Source organism: Syngnathus leptorhynchus, chromosome 3 (assembly GCF_054491065.1).
Source record: "Syngnathus leptorhynchus isolate UIUO chromosome 3, UIUO_Slep, whole genome shotgun sequence".
In the NCBI taxonomy this organism is placed as follows: Eukaryota; Metazoa; Chordata; class Actinopteri; order Syngnathiformes; family Syngnathidae; genus Syngnathus; species Syngnathus leptorhynchus.
This window is the reverse complement of record NC_141197.1, coordinates 17,663,107-17,682,793: the sequence shown is the minus strand read 5'-3', so window position 1 is coordinate 17,682,793 and position 19,687 is coordinate 17,663,107. Positions and strand designations below refer to the sequence as shown.

The following is a 19,687-nucleotide window of genomic DNA, read 5'->3' as shown; positions in this document are numbered from 1 at the left end:
TTGGCACTATTGGCTACTTAAAATGGCTGCAAGTAAATACAGAAGACCCTCGTTAGCCGCTATTGACATTAGCATATTGTCTGGTGTGTTTAAGTCAGAAAAGACTTGCTGCTGCACACTATTTTTTTTAGCTGTGGCAGTTAGACACCTTCATGCATTCCGGTGGGAAAAAAAAAAGATCGGCAACTCGCGTGTTTTTTTTTTTTTTTTCTTCTTCACTTGCTCGAAGCATTTTCCCATGTTGATTGGACTTGTTGAAGCACCAATCTCCAACAATAGTCATCATAATAATGAGCAGTAAGGTCTAGTTTGTTTATTTATTTATTTTTTTGCATATGATGCGCCTCAAGCGCATAATGTTGCTCGGCAACCAAGTCAACTCATTTTGTATTATCTCCTAAATGTTCCGTTACGAGTACGGTGGACTCTTTTTAATGGATTTTTATTCGACTCAAAGTGAAGGGATGCACGTTCAAATTCCCTCGTAAGTTAAGTTGACATTTAAATTGCGATATATTCTCAAAATGGATCTCTACGGAAATCCCCATGTCTCAGTAAAACGTCTCAATATGAAAATTGGATTTTACCGAATCACGTCTTTTTAATGGACGGAATTCCTAAACAAGCGAATCGGCCATAAGAGATCGACTTGAGCGAGAATATTCTCTTGAATGAGGCCTACTTTTCTGTTGACCACAGACAAACCAGGTCAAGTTAATCGGTTCGTTTTATTGCGTGTAAAAATAACATTAAATGTTCAAGGTAGCTAAGTGGGTCTTTGAGTCTCAGATGTAGACGATAGGATGGCGGCACGAGCAGCAGAGAGAAACGTCGTCACTCATTGATAATGAATGACTCCCTGCCATGTGAAGACCATCGCCGCTTACATAGGTGAACTCGCTAAGCGCCAATATTGACTGTCAATTGGTGGGCGGGGCTTACAAGTGTTTGGGTGTAACATGTCTATTTTATTTTAAAAGCGTTTTGTATCATAATTAAGACCAGAGTAGTCTTAATTAGCATAAATTCCATGCTGAAATGAACAATTGCACGGTAAATACACCTAGGAGTGTAAATAAAATATAAGCGCTTTTTCATGAATTATTGAGTGTATATTTAAATTTCTGATGAATAAATAATTGGACTAAATGAACAAGACTTCAAATAGAATTGAAGAGAAGAATAGAGTGGAAGTTTGTTTGCGGTGTTCGGGGCAGGAGTCGGAGAGTAACTTTCAATCATGTCTCATTTAGAAAAGTCGCAGAGAAAGAAAAAAAAATGCTGTAAAGCCGATCCTTCGGATAAAAGACGATTAGGATCTGAAAATGAACGAAAGACATGTTTTCCTCAGTGAATAGTTTTCATGTTTGCAGGGGTGTAATAGACTTATTTTTCTTCAATAGATAATGCGGAATATTTCCTCGGAGACAGTGATCCTTGGTGGCAACTTTGTGTGATGTCTACTCGTACGACTCCAAATCCTCAAAATGATCATCAAACTTTAATACTATGCTTCGCCCACACAGGGGTTGGCAAAAGGCTTCACCATCATCCCATTAAAATTATAATGAAAAGAATAAAAATGTATTTTTTTTTAATTATTACTAGGCCAATACAGCCTTTAAATAAAATCTCTCTTTGCCTTCGGTTTATCGACGGAGCGAATGACAATGACATTATTAAAAACAAGTTTTGCATTAGTTGTTTTTTATTCTTGTGATTTCCTTTTTTTTTTTCCCTCCCTGAAACCAGCTTTAAAACATTTGTTTCCTCAAGCATGACTTTAATCAACTTCCACGGAAATAAAAGAAATCGGTTTTCTTAGGGGATATTACGATCAAATACGATGATCCTTTAATAATGCCCCGGTGGGGTAATGCAGGTGTTGCAGTAGCAGAACGATTTCACATCATAAAACGAGATGTCAAAGTGGATGGCTTCAACTGTCGGATGGAAACTTTCTCTCCCCTCCACCTTGGGCTGTTATTTTGATACATTATTGACCGATCGATGCAAAATTAATGGCTCAACAAGCCATTTTTGGGAGTGTTCCTGAAAAGTGAAAGTTTTTGGAAATGGGAGGATTGGGCCCAAAGGAAGTGATATGTCTGTTGTCTATTATGTGTGAAATTGATTCTGCTCATCTTGTTTGTTTCTTAAGGGCAGTAGAAGCCTCGATTTGTTGTTTTGCAAAGACGTTGCCATGGGCTGTGAAAAAGGTGTCCTACTTGAGGATACATTTTAAATGTACTGGCAAAAACGTTTCGCCACATTTGCAAATACTTTTCAATAATGCCACGGGATAATGATTTGCATATGCGGAACCCCTGGGGAATTATCAGGAAAAATACTGAATGGAAATCTGCAGACATAAAAATACAAATCAAATGTTTACTTCTTCAACTCGTTCGCTGCCATTGACGGATATAGACGTCAAAGACACCATTTCAATGGGACAATTTCTGAATTTATTGGTAAAATTTTAGTCCAGTGCTAAAAAAAATAGGAAAAAAAAAGGAAAAATAAATGACAAATTTAAATTATTTTCTTTTAAAAAGAAAAGTTTGAAAGAATTTGCCAGTCAAAAATGTTCATTCCACATTACAGTCAAAGGAAACTCTGAGCCCTTCCGTGAAATTTTAGTCCAGTGCTAAAAAAATAGAAAAAAACAAATGAAAAAATAAAGGAAAATTTTAAATTATTTTCTTTTAAAAAGAAAAGTTTGAAAGAATTTGCCAGTCCACATTACAGTCAAAGGAAACTCTGAGCCCTTCCGTCAAAGTCTACATTCTTGACCGCAGCGTGTCTTGTTTCAAAAAGTTGGCCCAGCATGCAGTTTGGAAAAGAAAGGAAAACGACAAGGAGGAAGACCATTTTTGCTAAAGCGCTGAAGACAGTGACTAATGAATTCATAAGGCATCCGGACGGAAGAGGCGGCAGCATCACGGCTCACTTAGTATACAATCTTCCATGCCCTTCTCTTTTGGCGGCAACGTGGCACTAACAACTTTCAAGATTTGTGGGCGCAATACTGAGCCCATAGATTCCAGGTAATTTGCTCCACAATGAGGTGAGACCTCCCCCACCCCCCACCCACCCTCCTCACAAGTTCCCGCGGTCTAGCACGCCACAGTGGTTGACCTATTCATCGGTCAAAACAAACAAGCCTTACCGTCCGCTTTTATCAGCCCCTTATTTCATAACCTCAGCTGCCAGAAATGAGAATGCTTTATGGGGGGTTGGGGGGGAGGGATTGGGATGCGGCCAGGTTGAATAGTGGGAGATGGTCGGCAATCACTCTGATCTACAGCATCCATTGATCCTGTGAGCTTGTCCAATCAATACAAAAAAGAAGAGGGGGGAAACAACATTAGAGGAGAAAATAGCCTATTTAAGGGGGGCCCGGGGTCGGATGGCGGGGAGATGGCGAGCATTGTGTTCGTGCAGGTACAGTGGTCTGAAGCACAGATAGAGCAAGATGAGGGGAAAAGCGAGGTTTTTTTTTTTTCCTCTCTTCATAATAGAAGACTTCCAGCGTTATTTCCCTGAAAGTGCTGGTGAGGTAATGAGAAAGCTAACAGAGGAGAAAAAAAAACTGCGCTGAAGTGGCTGGTTGGGATGAGATATGAGGCCGAAGCAATGAGGCATCGCCGCTATGCTGCAATTGAGTCGTCTGTGTGAGGTGGACGCCGCACATTAGGGCGGTACCCGAGAACAAAACCCTCGGAGGAAGGTCTGCCACGAATATAAATGTAGGTCGGACATAGAAATAGTATGGCTAGCACGTCGTCGTTTTGATGTTATTGACTCACATTGACACCAGTAAGTTTTTACTGACCCTTACATGATTGTTTTATAACAGGGGTATTTAACCGGTGGTCAGCGGCCTGCTAATGGTCAGTGGCGGTATTACAGGTGGTTGGCAAAATTGAAAATAATTGTAACATTTTTTTTAAATAAATTGATTTACTATTTTACCTTGATTTATTTTCCTGCTAATTTGGTAAATTGTTAATCCATTCCAATTATGTCAAATATAACTGAGATTTCCAAAATAGACATACAGATGCAAATAAATAGCACGTATAGGTCTATCCTCCTTTAGTGCAAAATAAAATCATATTTTTAGAATATCCAGGAGGGGCAGAGTACCCCAATGTGAACCCCCCCCCCACACACACACACACAGAGAAAAACCAGAGGCAGAAATTGAACCCCTGACCTCAAAATTGTGAAGCTGATGTGCTAACCACTCGCCTACTCCAATAATGATTAAGATTCATCTTATGGATGGCGCTTCCTGTTGGAATAACAATACAGAGGCAGGACATCGATTTCCTATGACTGCTTACTCACCGTTGTCAATTCAGCTGCTGCGCGGGTTATTTGTTCTTCTTGTCGCGGAATAGAAATAATAATAAAAAATCATGATAGTAATCAGGCAATTGGAGTCCATCCAAGGCAGAATTTACAATGGTTGTTTGGTAATTACATTTCCAAGTAGTCCACTGTTAGGAACGGAAGGTTTTTCATGGGATTTAAAGGTAAAAGGTGGATGACGATGAAACCCCCCCTAAAAAAAAACCACTTGGGTATCTATTCATCATCGATGGCACTTTGAATTGAAGGACCTGAAAAAAAAAAAACAGAATGAAAAAACCGGCCCCACCAAAAATACTCCAATTCAACAAAATTCAGGAATTGTCTATTTTCAAAGCACCCCCTAAAAACGGGTCAAGTTTCTTCACAGCCATTGAGACACTTTGTGTCTTAAATTGTGAAAGGGCGTTGTATGAGCATCATTGACAATTTTTAGGCCTCAATAATTCAGTCTGACACGCAATTGATCCATCAAAAGAAAGAAAAAGCCCGCACAATCTGCCACGGCCGGCGCTACCAAATCTCATCCAACGTGCCTCCTGTCGCCGAGACGCTTGTCACTTCCAATCCCCCCCCCTTCGTCTCGAACAGGCCTTTCATTATGCTCGTGGGGTGCCAGCGAGTGGCCGTCAGATGGAGGAGAATTTTTTTTTCCAAAGATTGCATATCGAGGTGTATTACGACGGCAATACATCAGCAAAGGCGGGATAACAAGAAAATAAAGTGGAAAGACGAGCCGCGATTACTTAAAAGTGGACTCGGCCGATGTGATTCAATTTTGGTTAAATGCGAAAGTAACGGCGGCGTTTCAACAATATGCTTTGTTTGTATTAATACCCGAGAGTGCTGTGGAGTGAAAGCACAAATCGGTTTATTGCGTTCTCTTTATACTTCTTTTTTTATTATAGGCCCAATGATTGTTCATTCATCCGTGGCTTGTTTAGAAAAAAGTAAATGTAGCTCTTAACCATGTATTTCTGCTCTTTTTTTGGAAATTTCCAGGAAAACGTTTTTATCGACTTGATCTATTTTTTATTTTTTTTGATAATCTGTATCAGCGGTGTAATTGCTTCAACTGAAGGCAAAGAAAAGCAGTCATTTGAAAAAAATTGAAAGTAGGTGTCCAGTGTCAAAACACATTTTTAAAGAAACTAATTCAACCGTTTTAGTAAAGTGGCCATTTTAGGTTGTTGTTTTTTTTTGCCAATTGAGCTATCTTGATTTTCAAAAGTTTGTCCCAACGTATTGCTACCAAATTTGAACCATCAATATTACAATTAAAAACTTTTTGAGGGTTACTCAAAAGCCATCCGAGTAGTAGCCACAGATGATTTGGAAAATATAGCTTCCATGGAAAGAGAGTCAGAAAGACTTTTTCCCTATTTTTTTCCTCAGCGATGATTTCTCGGGACGTTTCGCTTCGACCGTTGTGCTCTTCACATCTGCGTGATTTATCGTCCATTAAAGAGGCAAAAGCCAGGTTCTACCCTCTTCCACAAAATAACAAGGAGCCTGAAACGGTCTTCAATAGAGCTGAAATTACCACATGTGGATCCAAGCGGAATTAGCTCCCGCTGGGTGACTGCGGAGCTGCCATATTTCACCAAGGCGAAGATGCAAAGCGGTTCATTGTACGATGATCTCATTACGCCGGAGAATTTCGCTCCATCTAAATCATGTCGCCATCGCGTCTAATAGGTTGCAAATAAAGACGCCTCATTTATGAAGCAGTAAATGTGTTGAGCGGTGCTCGGCTTGTAGGGGCCACTCTTCTGATGGCCCTCCGCGCCATTGCGGGCGACGGCGGCCATTTGTCAGCACCGGTGGCGGGAAACTTCCTCGTCCGCTGTTTCGGAGAAAAGTAGTGATCATCGTTGCGGGATAATAATCCATTAAACACATTTACATAATCAGAGCGGGAAGACTTGTGGCAGCCTTCAAACGGTCTGAGTCATCGTGAGCATTGTTGTCTCTTTGCTAACGCAGACGCAGCGTGTAGCATTCATTGTCGAGGTCGTCCGCTTTATATTAGCATGATTGCGCTGACACTTTTATTTATGAAAATGCTCCACGCTGTGCTCGCATCAGACACAAAAGCTGCGATATCAAATATTAATCCAGAGATTTCATGAGTTGTAAGTCCTTCTTCTTAGCGAATGTTGTACATTTTTAATCAATGACAAGGAACGAAAAAATGATTGTTAGAATTTTTTTTAAGATTAAGTCAAGCACATTGGATTGCCTTTTTATATGAAATGTGACTTATAAATGAAGCTGCCTTGACTTATTATTTATTTATTTATTTATTTATTTATTTATTTATTTATTTATTCATATGCTGGGAGGTTTTATATTTTGAATCCCATGCTGCCATTGTGAGCAAGAATTTGTTGCTCCATATTGTGTCACAACTGTGTTTGTGAAGATGCATGGATGTCATTTTTTTTTTTTCATCATTTGGATTGATGCGCTCACCATCTTCCACTGTTTTTCTATCACCATTGCGTCTTTCATACTCCCCACCTGTAATTACCCCAAGTGTCAGCTCACTGGGGTGTAAACACGGGCGTCTTTATGAAGGTACAAGCCCCTTGGATCTGTTGTCCCACCGGCTGCTTTTAACAACACTTTAATGGGCTGATAACATCTGGAGCATGTGTCCGCCAGGCTTCATGCGTTATAAGAGCCACCGCCCTCGGGGGCTTTGCGCGCCATCCTAAATCATCCATCATGCTGAGTGGGGGTGTGGTGGGAGAAGGGGGGGGGGTGGCTTTTGCAGATTTACGTTTTCCGGGGAGTCTTGCCTGGGGCTGTCAGATGCGGGTGATTGATAAGCGGGGTTACACGGGTGCGCCCGGGCCAGTGCACAAGGAGCGCGTTGGGTCTAAAACGCCAGCTGCTGTCACCCCGGCTTCTCGTTCGCCGCTCCAGCCCAGAGGTGACACAAAAAGTACTCACACTTAAGTCCGGACACTTGTGTGAATTTTTGTTAAGAATCTTGACTTGAATTTGATGCTATAAAATGTTCCCTATATTTCTTAAAGCTGCAATCTGAATAGGAAAAATACTATAAAACGTTCCATAGGTTTATTAAATCTTCAATTTGAATTAAAAATATAGCTAATAATAACACAGCTAATTGTCTGGGGGAAGAGATTTGAGAAAGTCAGAATCTGTTGTTATTTTAGGCCAACGCAAGACAACATACTCGCGACTAATCATTGTTTTATCTGACAATTCCTTTAAATTGGGAATTATGTTGATTCTTCATATCTTTTTCAGTCAATCTCATTTCTTCCCACGTTCCTCCACCTGAACAATGGACTCAAGCCCAGAAACAGAATCTTGACACGGTTACTTCCCACCACTGGCCTCTTCAGCCTGTTGCCACCGTTAGCGCCACCGTTGGCGCCACCGTTAGCGCCGCCTTTTCCGCATGTTGACGCTTGTTAGCGGCAGCAGATGCGGTGATGGCGGAGTCGTGCAGACACCCACCGGCGGGAGGATGACACATCCAAAGGCAGACAGTGCCGCCACGCAGTAACCAGGCAACTGGAAGCCTGGCGCGCTGACCACTGACGCCGCATCATAATAGAAATGTGTGTTAGCATCACACGCTCGCTCCCCCCCCCCCCTCCCCTTTGGCTACAACCTGGCAGACGTGACTCAACTCCGAGTTGAAGAAAGGCCTCCTCTGTAGTGTGCTGGCTTCCTCCACCTACTCGCCGACAATACACCACCGCTTGCCACCCACTCTTCCTGATCTTTCATTTAGCAGCCTCCACTTTACTACGCTAGCTCCCTTCACGCTCATTTTGGTTCTACTTTGAGGAAATGCCACAATCTGATTGATACGATGACAACAATAGCAACGAGTTACATTTGTCAGAGTTTTCCCAGGAAATTGGCAAAATCTCCAAAAAACGGCACCCGTCAAAAATGTCTTCTACAGATTTTTTGGTGGTTCTATTCATGATAGATAAGCCCACAAAATCTAATGTTCTCTCTCTAAATCTGGATTTTTGTTTCTTTCGGATAGCCACTACCAAGTAAATTTGGTGGTCTTGATGTCAGATTCCCTGTGTCATTTATTGAGACTTTTTTTGTGGGTCAACCAACGCATGATGGAGATGCCTACCGACTTCCATGTTGCTAAGTGATACAGGTTTCGGGGACTGAAATTTCAAAGGACTCCAGGGGGTGCTGCCAAGCCAATTTTTTTTGCAAATCCTCACCAGGGTGAGCCTTGAAGACATCAAAGCAGCAGGAAAATTCCTTTTTGAGCACCTTAATATTCAACAGCAATATCCATAATTGATGCCGCTGTATCAAAATTGTATCGTGGGAGATCATTTGGATATTTTGTCCCATTTCCATGTCTGAAGTTCACATTTTCGATGTTTTGTCCTCGCCACGCACCTCTTTGTCCCGCCGGTCGCATACCGCGGCACCGCCAAGCTGATGTTTTCCTCCAGCCCGTTGGCGAGGCCGCCAGCCTATGTATCCCACAACACACTGACTCCAGGCAGCACCAGCGGAGAGATAAACATCAAAAACCGCGTCTGCTGAATACAAAATGAGCGCGAGAGAGAAAAATATCAAGCTCGTAGACTCTTAACAATAAAAGACAATTTGGGCAGATTGTTTCCGAATGGAAGTACTTTAGACTTGGTGATAAGTACAACTGGCTGTCATTGCTGAAATTAAAAAAACAAAAAAATTGCGAAATGCTAGCAAGTTATATTTGACGGCTTTAAACCAAGAAATTAATCAAAAACCTATTTCATCATGATGAATTAACTAATTCAATCGCATAATAAAACATAAAATGTTTATTTTATTCTTTGACTTTTATTAGAGAAACAGCAACAATAATCCCATTTGAATAATCGACAAAAACGATTTAGTTTATCTCAATAAAAGACGATCGGTGAATGGCTGCTACCCAAAGTCCATTTCAGCTCAAATTATTCCAATCGGGACACTTTTTTTTTTAATGAAGGAAGAACCAGCCTGGTTGTTCATGACTGCTGCGTTCTTGTCTTGAAGCTTAAGAAGGCCTCAAGACTTTAAGTCCTGGAGTCTTCCAGACCCCAAGACAATCAGTCCACAAGACAAGAACACAAAACCAAAAGACTACAGATCAGATATCTACAAAAAGTAGAAGACCACGAGACTTCAAGACTGTCAGGCAACAAAATAGTATCCTCATAAAACTGAGCTTGTTAGCTTGCGCGGGTTTTCCCAATATTGTCAGCCAGGTCGCACTGAAGACAAACATTGCTTAAATTACAGCGTAAAACATCTTGACACTTCATCTATTGAGCTGTTTGACTTTCTGACAGTGTTCTTTTCCACTCTGTGCCCTCGTAGCAAATATGTCCTAAGCGTGAAAAATGAATGAAGAGAGCAAGCCCGGCTAACATTGAATGAGAAGATGATTCCTGTTTTATCAGAAGGATACAACAAATAGAACGCTCCGAGTCATTTCTTTTGAAGCCGCAATGATTGAAAATGGTTGTTTGGGGGTCTCATCAGAACCATGCCTAGATATTGTAATGAGTTCATACAGGCCCTGGGGTCTGTCATTTCAACCCTCTTAAAGCACAAAAAAAAAACAGTACTTCTGAGAATCCCTTCCTGATTGTTAAAAATTGGATTTTGAATCCGGGTAATTGCTTTTATCCATCTGATGTAAATGCATCCGACCAGGCCACCGCCATCACGCCGGCGTTAGAGTACCAAAAATGACAATTATTGCATTGGTGACTCAATTTGGTGACATCACAGCGGCCATTTTAGTCGACCGCCGGTGCTTTCAAGATACTGCGGACAAAAAAAGGGAAGCCAGCTTGTTATCTGATGTCATCGCTACCGAAGCCAGACGCGCACATGCTGAGAAGATCTATTCCTCCAAATCCAACCTTATTTCCCTCTTCTGCCTGCGGGCCTAGAAATTTCCTTCCTCGCTTTATCTCTCGCCTCTTCCTCCAACTCGTCTTCTCGGGTGAGGTCATGGTGGGATCTGCGTCCCTTGGCCTCACAGAGCCCACTGGCCAGTTGGTGTAATTATGATGGATGGAGTAATTTCCACAGGAGCCTTTCGGCAAGACGCTCAGAGTCGGCCGCGCTTTCTCTTGGCTTTAATGACTTTTTAATAGAGCTCACTCCCAAAAGCCACGTCGCACCGGGCGCCAACGACAAATCACCGCTGTTAAAGCGGGTAATGGCGCAGGCGGACATGTGCGGTCGGTCCGGCCTCTTTAGAAGCCCCCTGAAGTAACAACCGCTGTGTCTTTTCTAAGGTTCCTCTGTATACATTCCCAGCTGGAGGAACACTTTTAAGGGAGGAAAAGCTAACAGTCGAGCGCTGTTAGCCTAGCTTGTCGTCATTCATGGCAACGACCGAGCTATGAATCGATTGAAGGAGGAAAATCAAAACGTGAGCACGATATAAAAAAAAAAAAAAATCCAGAAAAGCTGCTTGGGATGGTGACGTCGTCCCACACAGTGGCGGTTATCCGTTTTACATCAATGAGGTCTTGCTAGAGGTCACACGGTCTCAGGAGAAGAGAAGGGTGGGGACCTTCCCATTACGAGATGGAGGGGTCACAGCTTTCGGCTCTGATGTCACCAATAAAAGGTGATAAGAGATGTCAATCAAGCATTAGGTTACATTTATAATATGTTACCAGATGGTCTTTGTGAGGCTACCATAACAAGTGTACTTGTTGTTATAACTTATTTGGATTGGTATTGGAAAGGTTTCCAGTTCAAGACCGGTAAATTTTTGTTAAAAGTGGCAAGTAAACTTCTCAGCATAACAAGGCGGTGATAATGGTTGTGGGATTTGGGTTACGTCGTGGGGACCAATCAGGTCCAAAGACAGCTGCAGTGCCTCTGGCTTTATCCAACCATCCTCTCCCAAACCAGACCTGTTGCGTCACTAGGTAGAAATTGTTCTAAAGAAAGAGTACTACTATTTCGGAAGCATATCAAAATTAAAAAGTAGTCCTCTAAAAAAACGACTTATTGTGCAGCAATAGATACTGCCAAAAAGGACAATAAAACAAATCTTCTAAATTAAGCCAAATTCAACCACAAGATGGTTTGAAATTAATTTTCTTGTTTTATATTAAAAGACTCGCCAGGCAGTGATGACATAAAAAGGGATCATCATCGAGTCCCTCGGACGGATGGGGCACTCCACTGTGATGAAAAAAAAAATCAACAAATTTGCCAAGTGAAAGTGACAGCTCCAAGACGGCCGATGGCGAGACTCTAATTACTGCCCGCTGAGCATGAACAAAGCTAAATGACAGACATTTTTCCGCTTTTGCGGTGTGACGTAGCTGTCAGGCTTCCAGTGGCTGTGTGTGATGACAAGCAAGAACCTGTTGGTGTGATGTAAGCAAATATTTTTATTGTTAATTATAGCGAGATATCAGGACCCATCTTAAGGAAAAAGGTCTACCATTTTATCAGTGGCTAGCTTAGCAAGGCATTGCGCAGTCTTCCGAATAACAAACAACTTGTCGCGTCGGCCATTTTGTGATAATCGTCCACCATTTTGACATTTCTTTTAATGAAATCAATTCTGGACAAAACTGACAAAAGTGCTTGTCATAACGAATGATATTTTATATATGTCATTGTCGTCTTGCTTTGTATGAGCAAGTTGCTCATGTTCATGCATTTTTTTATTCGTGTTTATTAATGCCGTTTCACGTGGCCCATTGCCAGACCGGCAGACCAGAGTCTTTTAGTTGGTGGGTTGTTGTTTTTTTCGGACCATAAGTAATCAGCATTTTCAACTCTCACCTCAACAAATGTCAGGAAGCTAAGGCGTTTCATTTTCATCTAGAGCAGCTTTATGAACATGGAATTAGCTTAGTTACGGTTTGAGAAAATGGTTAAGGTTTTAAAATAAAATCAGTAGACATGATTAGGGGTTAAAATTAAAATTTGCAATTGTAACCCTTAAGTTGAATCAATGTTTTTTGTTTTATGCTGTCACATTTAGGTCATGAGGGGACCGATCGATTTTTTTTTTTTCTCGCACAAATCAACCACAAAAATTGGGTCATTATAGATGTATGAGATTCATATTCTGAACAGAGCCTCAAAAATTGGAAAAGTTGCTAAAAATAAGCCAAGCAGCATGTTTTTTTTTTGTGTTTTTTTTTTGACAGAAGCTGTCTTATTTTTGACCCGACTGTGCAATTTAAAACCCTCGCCTTGTCTTGAAACGCTAACTTTTGTTTGAAAACCTCCAGACACAATCCGAGGTTGCTCATAGTTTTTATCTTCCAAACAACGCCGCTCCAACATTAATATGCGATGAGGCACTCAAGTCTGTTGCGGATTCCTTCCAGGTGAACATCTCTTTTAGACATCTCCGAAAACGCCCTCAGCAGACTTGGGGCATCCGAAGCAGCCGGTCAGCAAATTGCACCGACCGTCACCCCCCCAAAGCGAGACGGCCCGGGCCGGCGCAATGCTGAGCTGTGGACTCGGCGGCCGTAAAGAGGTTTAGGTGCAAACAAACATCCCATTTAGTGGCGCGGCTCCTCCATTTAGGCGGCGATTATGGCCCTCGGGGTCCTGGCTCAGCACTGAATTATGAATTAAGTTGTCAGGAGAGCTTCTGCTTATGAGCTGAGGGGCTCATTGAAATTTAATTTGAAAAGGGATTCTGTTAAGAATGTATGCTCAGCAAGCTCCTGTGCTGGACTAAGTACTGACGAGTGCAATGGAAGAAAAAGGATGCGGTCGGTGTAGCCGCCTTGGTCTTATTGCGTTACATCACAGAAGCTCCCTTTCTATTCCAAGCACCCTCGGTGAACATCGGCTCGTAGCTGCTTGATACCGATTTACACGTCTCAATAGATGCCGACTCGCTAGCGAGGCGGATGATACAGAAAAATGAAATTGGTCACTGAAACGGACAGGCTTGAATCCTTGAAATCATTTCAAAGCTTATCCTTAGCTAGAAAGCCTCATTTGAAGCCCCAAAGTGTTTGAATCACTGATCCGGCATGAAATTTGAAACATTCAAACTCAAATTTGAAGCCTTAAACTCAGTCTTGAAAATGTGAATTTGAGAAAATAATGCTCACTTCGAAAATAATTCGAAATCCCTTATGGAGACTCAAAACCCAAACTAGTTTGAAGTCTTCATCACTTGAATCCAAACTCTCAAACCCTAACGTGAAACTCAAACAATAACCGACTCGATAATTTGGGCAACGCTGCTGTAATTATTTCGTTAGCTAGCTCCTGCTCGTCTCCCCTTTCAGACACACATCAAATTCTAGCTTTCATGTTTTTGATCCCACCAAGGGACCCACTGTGCCCAATTCTGCTCTTTTAGCATGCACGCCATATGTAGCCCACCTGACGTCTCTCCCCCAGGGTCCCCCCAACCCCTTCTGCCTTTTATCATTTAGCACTCTGAGGGCGCAGTCTGCAGTCGGAGAGCGTTCCTTTTAACGTTAAAAGCCTCGTGTCACATGAACCCGCTATGCCACCCCGGACGGGACCTTGACTTTGCTACATTCCTGCCAGATGTTTGGGGAGCCCCCTAGAGGGGATTTAGGTGATTTGGGAGTGGGGAGGGGGCAACAGCACTGCCAAAGTGTAACAGCTTAGCGATCCCAAAGGAACCATTGACGGCCATCTGAAAGGTCTTTGGAAGGAGATCGGACCCTTTCCCATGACGCTTGCCAGCAGAATAGACCACTGCGGGCTATTCCGCTGATTGGGAGAGTTGGCAGTATTTGATGCCCTAATTTGACACCTTAACCCTCTCTATGAAACGCTAACTCTAGTTTGGAATGGTAACCCATGCGGTGAGTCACATTTGTTCTGGGCTTTGCTTCTGTAAACAAATGCTGACCCTGGAGGCGGGGCTGGGGACTGGCGGCCAATCAGAAGAGACGAGCACATTGCGTTGATCGATGGAAGAAGTCGGGGTCAGCCATCCTGCCATTTTACGGTGAGGCTAGCTCTGACCTTCACCCTCATGCTGTCCATTGACGTTCCTAACCCCATCCCAAACACACACTAACAGACACGGGATTGACAGCTCCCGGGGAAGGGGAAGGAGCTGCCGGGTGATGCGAAGGAGGTGGCGCATCCGGGAAAAGGGAGGAGGACGTGTAGCCCTGCAGGCCGGAGGTCTCGCTGCCAGACACAGTGTGAGCTCCAGTATGCGAGTGAGTGTGTGTGTGTGTGTTGGTGGGAGTGCAACCGTATGACCCGTTTCAAGGATGACTCGCAAAAATACTTACAATAAAATTACTTTCATATTTGGCATAGGAATATTGTTTTTAAAATTGTGTTATTTATTTTTATTCATTATCTATCTAGCCATCTATCTATCCATCTATCCATATATATATATATATATATATATATATATATATATATATATATATTATATATTATAGTATCTAAATAAATGGTATAATTAAGAGAGAGCGAGAAAAAAAAAAAGAGAGAGAGAGAGAGAGAGAGAGAGAGAGAGAGAGAGAGAGAGAGAGAGAGAGAGAGAGAGAGAGAGAGAGAGAGAGAGAGAGAGAGAGAGAGAGAGAGAGAGAGAGAGAGAGAGAGAGAGAGAGAGAGAGAGAGAGAGAGAGAGAGAGAGAGAGAGAGAGAGAGAGAGATAGATAGATAGAATTTTAAGAACCCAAATTGCTAAACACGTCAGTTTATTTCAATTGTATTATGTTTCAAATGTTCTGCTAGCTTTAATTATCATACCATTTATTTGAGATAGGAGGTATCGTGATGGGAACTTTCAAACAAACCTCCAGGCTAAAGTATGATAACACACAATATGCAGTAGAGAATATTCACTCGAGTTGTAATAATCAATATTTTAGATCTTGCAGCCATGTCGCCCTCACAGCACCACCGCTGCCACCACCTCAAAGCAAGTTTAGAGAAAAGCCGGGAGGAAAAAAATCCCCAAAAATCAAGGCAACAGGCTCTGCCACAACAGACGGCTGGAGGAGGGAGCGACACGACGGCCGCTGCGATAGCAGCATTGGCGGCCATCTGAAGCCCTCGGCTGACATCCATCCATGCAGAGAAGGCAACCAGTAGGGGCTCAAACCCAAACCTATTTCTGTGACTCTTGGTGCAAAGAAAATGTCCAAGGGTTTCTGTTTTCATAGCCGTTTGTTGCTCGACTAGCTGCTAAATGAGCATAAAGAAGCAAAACACTCAGAACTCATTTCCACAAGACTCAGCAGAGGGGCGAAAAAAGAAACGGTTACCTTTTCAAGCAAATCTGGTCGGAAATTCCACTTCAAAATATAAGCTTGACAAAAACTGAGCATGATATATTCGAAACATATCCCACAAATAAATTGTTTGAAAATGAAAATCTAGTGACACTAATATTAACATACACCATTTTTTCACATATTAAAAAAAAAAAGATGCTTATGTCTAGCAGTACTTACAGGCCAATCACTCCAAAAGTGCTTTTTCGCATGGAGGCAAAAAAAAAAAAAAAAATCACTTAAATCTTTAAAGTCCTACTGCTGATTTAGAATGCAAGTGTGTGACTTGTATGATTAAGTGCAAACCGGCAGTGTGTGTGTGTGTGTGTGTGTGTGTGTGTGTGTGTGTGTGTGTGTGTGTGTGTGTGTGTGTGTGTGTGTTTATTGTTGATGCAACACATTCAATCAAGCACCTAAATGTTTGATAGCGTATTTCACTTGTGGCCAATGGTGCAGAGAGCGCATCCATCTTTACCGAGCGTGCTCATGCGTTAGCAGCAGAAGAAGAAGCATTGTGTCCGCAGTTTACCCCTCGACGATACACTCTTTGTTCTCACTCTCTGCCTCCCACAACTTTTTTACACAACACCGTCCCGGTGTAAAGCAGCATGTGGCTCGATTGCCCAATGTTATCTTTCCATTTAATAACCACGGTCTTCCTAGCTTAACACAAACATGTCATGTGAAATACCTTATTGGGATAACATCAATTGCATAGATGTCTATGGTTTGAAAATTTGAAGCAACTGTGATTTTAACATATGAAACAGCATAGGAAATAAAAAAATACTCACCAATATTCATTCTTAGTTGGGGACCTTCTCTGCCTCATAATGCATTGTTGCAAAACGACATAGGAAATATGTGCAATACGAAATTTGGAATTGCCCGACTATTACAATAGAATATTAAAACCGACTGCTAAAAATGTTGATGGGGGGGGGGGGGGGGATTCACTGTCATGACTCCATTTCCAGCACTATGAGCAACAAACAAGTGTATTTTGTCGAGCAGCAGTTGTCCAACGTCGTGCGTGCGTGCGTGCGTGCGTACATGCTTGCGTGACCCTTGCACGTGAGCTGCCTTACAATCAAGCGCCGTTAACGTCAGCGAACGTTGAAAGCATTTTCATAATCGGACTTTCGTGACCAAAAATAGGCAGGAGGTTCAGTAGCGTGTGGGCGTTAAGTGGAGAGAAAGCACGGTTTCAAGTGTGCATGCGTGTGTGTGTGTGTGTGTGTGTGTGTGTGTGTGTGTGTGTGTGTGTGTGTGTGTGTGTGTGTGTGTGTGTGTGTGTGTGTGTGTGTGTGTGTGTGTGTGTGTGTGTGTGCGTGTGTGTGTGTGTGTGTGACAACAAGTGTGACGTCACTAAAGGCACACCACATCCTATGTAAGCTATGTGGCAACACTGACATCTAGTGGCTGTATGTGCTTGTGTTGTATTCTTGCCTCTAATCAAATATATTCCCAAAATGCAAAATGGATTTTAACGTCTACATTAAAAGCAGGTTACGACGATAGTGAACACATTTACATTAATTTACAATAATTGCTATATAATTAGTGTAAGGAAATGAAGAATTGAGCAAGAGTAATTGAAAAATACTGATTGTGTCTTTTAATAAATGAATAACACTAAACAATGAATAAACGATACAGAAATAAATTAAATATATCGAATTATACATTTGAAATTAAGGAAATTACCTCAAATTGAAATGAGTACATTTTAAATTAAGGCGATTAGCTCAAATTAAAAATAAGTACATCAAATAAAATCAATATATTTTAATTATACAAGTTAATACTTTACACTAATAAGTCAGAAATACAGAATTAAAACATGTCCTTAACATTGACATTAATAAAACATATAGGTTTAATCTTTCCAAAAATTAAGTACTTTAGAATAATACTTGCAAATATTGAATTATAAGGTTATGGAGTTTTCAAAAGAAATTTCTTTGTAAATAAATTCGAGGTCAGCCAGATGAAAGAAAAAAATGCTTTATTTGTACAACAAAAAGAACAAAAACACTTGCTTAGGTACACTTGCACCATCAACAGTACAACCATTGGCATCAAGCCTAGCTGCATGTTGCACTGTACCTAACACTCCAACTCAGAGGTCCAGAATGAAGCTCTCCACCTTCATCATGTAGGCCGGCTTCAGAAAGCCCCGCAGTTCTTGTTTGGTAAGCCACATGAGGGCGCTATTGGGCTCCACATTAGTTGGGGCGTCTTGCGTTGTCAGTATGGCTTTGAAAAAGAAAATCTTGGTGCCCACCAAGGTGTCGCTGCGGGCGTCTTTGGGCAGCTTGTACTTGTACACGCCGCATGGTGCCTGGCCCAAGAAGGTGGCCTTGAGAGTGGGCTCTAAAAAATGGTGACAAAGCAGGAGTCACCTAAAGCAACATATTCCAACATGACGCTTGGCTGCTAAATACCTGTGAGGGAGTCGAGCGCCCTCTGAGCTGTGTCCCTCAGCGTCTCTCCCGGGCGCCACTCGGCCTGGGGGAGCAGCCACAGCTTGTCGTTTCCCACCTGCTGCTCGGACAGCAGCACCAGCGAGTCGGCCAGGAGGCGCCCCGATGAGTTCAGGTTCTTATCCACATCCTCTGTACTTACACACACACAATTATTACTCGGAATAGGATTAGAAGTAGTGGTAAAAGTATTAGGCAAAGTACTAGTAGGGATAGTAATAGTGGAAGAAGTACAAGTAGTATTCCTGACCTGTAACTCCGGGCGCGGGCCTGAACGCTTTGAATTTGCGCTCCCATTCATCCTCCAGGTCTTGCGTTAGTATGATGTCTTGCCCCTTACGGTCGTCTTCATCCTCGTCCTCGTCATAGTCGTCGGCCTGCTTTCTCCTCAGCTTCTCTGCGTCCTCCAGCAGACGCAGCTCATGGTCAGACAGTATGCTATTCTCCACTTCCATCTGACAATATAATAAGTACATTGGGACGAAAGTTAATCGTGAAAATCTCAAGTTTTTTTTTTTTTACTGCTCAAGTTTGGAAGATGTTGGAACAAGTACTCCATTCAAATAATATGCGAATATCTCAAAGTTATGTATCATGTGACAATACTGTATGCATGCAAAATGCATTATATTGTAGACAGGTCTATGCTGTTTTTTTTTCTTCTAAAAGTTGGAAACGATGAGACAAGATGTCCTAACGGCCACCATCTTGTGCATGGCGTCCTTTGCTACGTTCCTGGAAGCTAGGAAACTTGACATTTCTTGGACTTGGTGCAGAACATCTAGAAACGCGGTTTTAAGAACAGTTAGCGAATGAGCTGAAAAATGAAACACACTGAAAGTCTACATGAGCGATTATTTTATTTTTTAATGTGGTATCAAACGCACCTCCTGCATCAAGCGAGCAAAGCGTTGCTCCAGCGGGCTCAGGTCCGCCGAGATGACCGGCGGTCGCTGCAAACACACCGCAGCCATCAGAGTCCACGGGGAACGCGGTGTTTCCGGCGCAATTTTTTTCCGCAAAATTGAACAGTAATGCGAGCTGTTAGAAAACGAACGAAACATACAGTTCACTACCGGGGTCCTCCCAAAACGGAAGAAATAACATTTCAGAGGCAGGCTCGCCATCCTTCCACAGGGAGCCGCCATCTTTTTTTGTGACGTTCATAGTCGCCTGTCAAAAATAACCCACCGACCCAGAAGCTTCTCAAAAAGAACTACAGAAAACACCCTTTTAATTTATTCCAGCAAATTATGAGAAAAAGTATAACTAATAATGTGTCATTTAAATCGATGCATTAAAAAATCGCGCATATAAAATTTACAACGGGGATGGGAGCGTGAGTTTAGAAAAATACGAGGGTTTGAATTGGTTTGCGAATGCCACAAATTACACCCACAAATCTTTGCGGGAAAAGGACGACTCCATTACACTCATTGAGGGGGAAATGAATTGTCAATTTGTTGTCTTAAGCCGCATATAATTGTGTCACAAAACATTAAAACCCATTTTAAGATGTAACAAATATAT

At 42.1% G+C, this 19,687-nt stretch overlaps 2 protein-coding genes across 4 annotated transcripts in view; both read right to left on the bottom strand.

The window, feature by feature from the left end:
- Nucleotides 1–16,895, bottom strand: part of ntrk3b (neurotrophic tyrosine kinase, receptor, type 3b) — a 135,500-nt gene extending 118,605 nt beyond the window's left edge. The window contains exons 1-4 of one of the 3 annotated variants that reach the window (XM_085908081.1): nucleotides 16,466–16,895; nucleotides 8,800–8,945; nucleotides 4,493–4,631; nucleotides 4,357–4,394 (exon numbers count right to left, since the gene is read on the bottom strand). The gene's annotated coding sequence lies outside the window, so the exon portion shown is untranslated. The remainder of the gene's footprint in view (nucleotides 1–4,356; nucleotides 4,395–4,492; nucleotides 4,632–8,799; nucleotides 8,946–16,465) is intronic. The other 2 variants (XM_085908082.1, XM_085908083.1) reach the window with 2 other exon arrangements.
- Nucleotides 16,896–17,662: 767 nt separating this feature from the next.
- mrpl46 (mitochondrial ribosomal protein L46) lies at nucleotides 17,663–19,322 on the bottom strand. Its single transcript, XM_085907738.1, has 4 exons — nucleotides 19,045–19,322; nucleotides 18,408–18,612; nucleotides 18,119–18,289; nucleotides 17,663–18,047 (listed from the first exon to the last, which is right to left on the bottom strand). The coding sequence occupies exons 1-4, from the start codon at nucleotides 19,303–19,305 to the stop codon at nucleotides 17,794–17,796; spliced, it is 891 nt and encodes a 296-aa protein (XP_085763864.1). The 5' UTR covers nucleotides 19,306–19,322; the 3' UTR covers nucleotides 17,663–17,793.
- Nucleotides 19,323–19,687: the final 365 nt, after the last annotated feature.

What these genes read in the sequence shown, in the direction of transcription:
- mrpl46 (XM_085907738.1), bottom strand. Translation starts at nt 19,305, where the DNA reads ATGGCGGCTCCCTGTGGAAGGATGGCGAGCCTGCCTCTGAAATGTTAT. An exon ending in GCCCGCGCCCGGAGTTACAG is followed by an intron (nt 18,290 to 18,407) that starts GTCAGGAATACT and finishes GTGTAAGTACAG; the next exon opens with AGGATGTGGATAAGAACCTG. An exon ending in GGCGCTCGACTCCCTCACAG is followed by an intron (nt 18,048 to 18,118) that starts GTATTTAGCAGC and finishes ACCATTTTTTAG; the next exon opens with AGCCCACTCTCAAGGCCACC.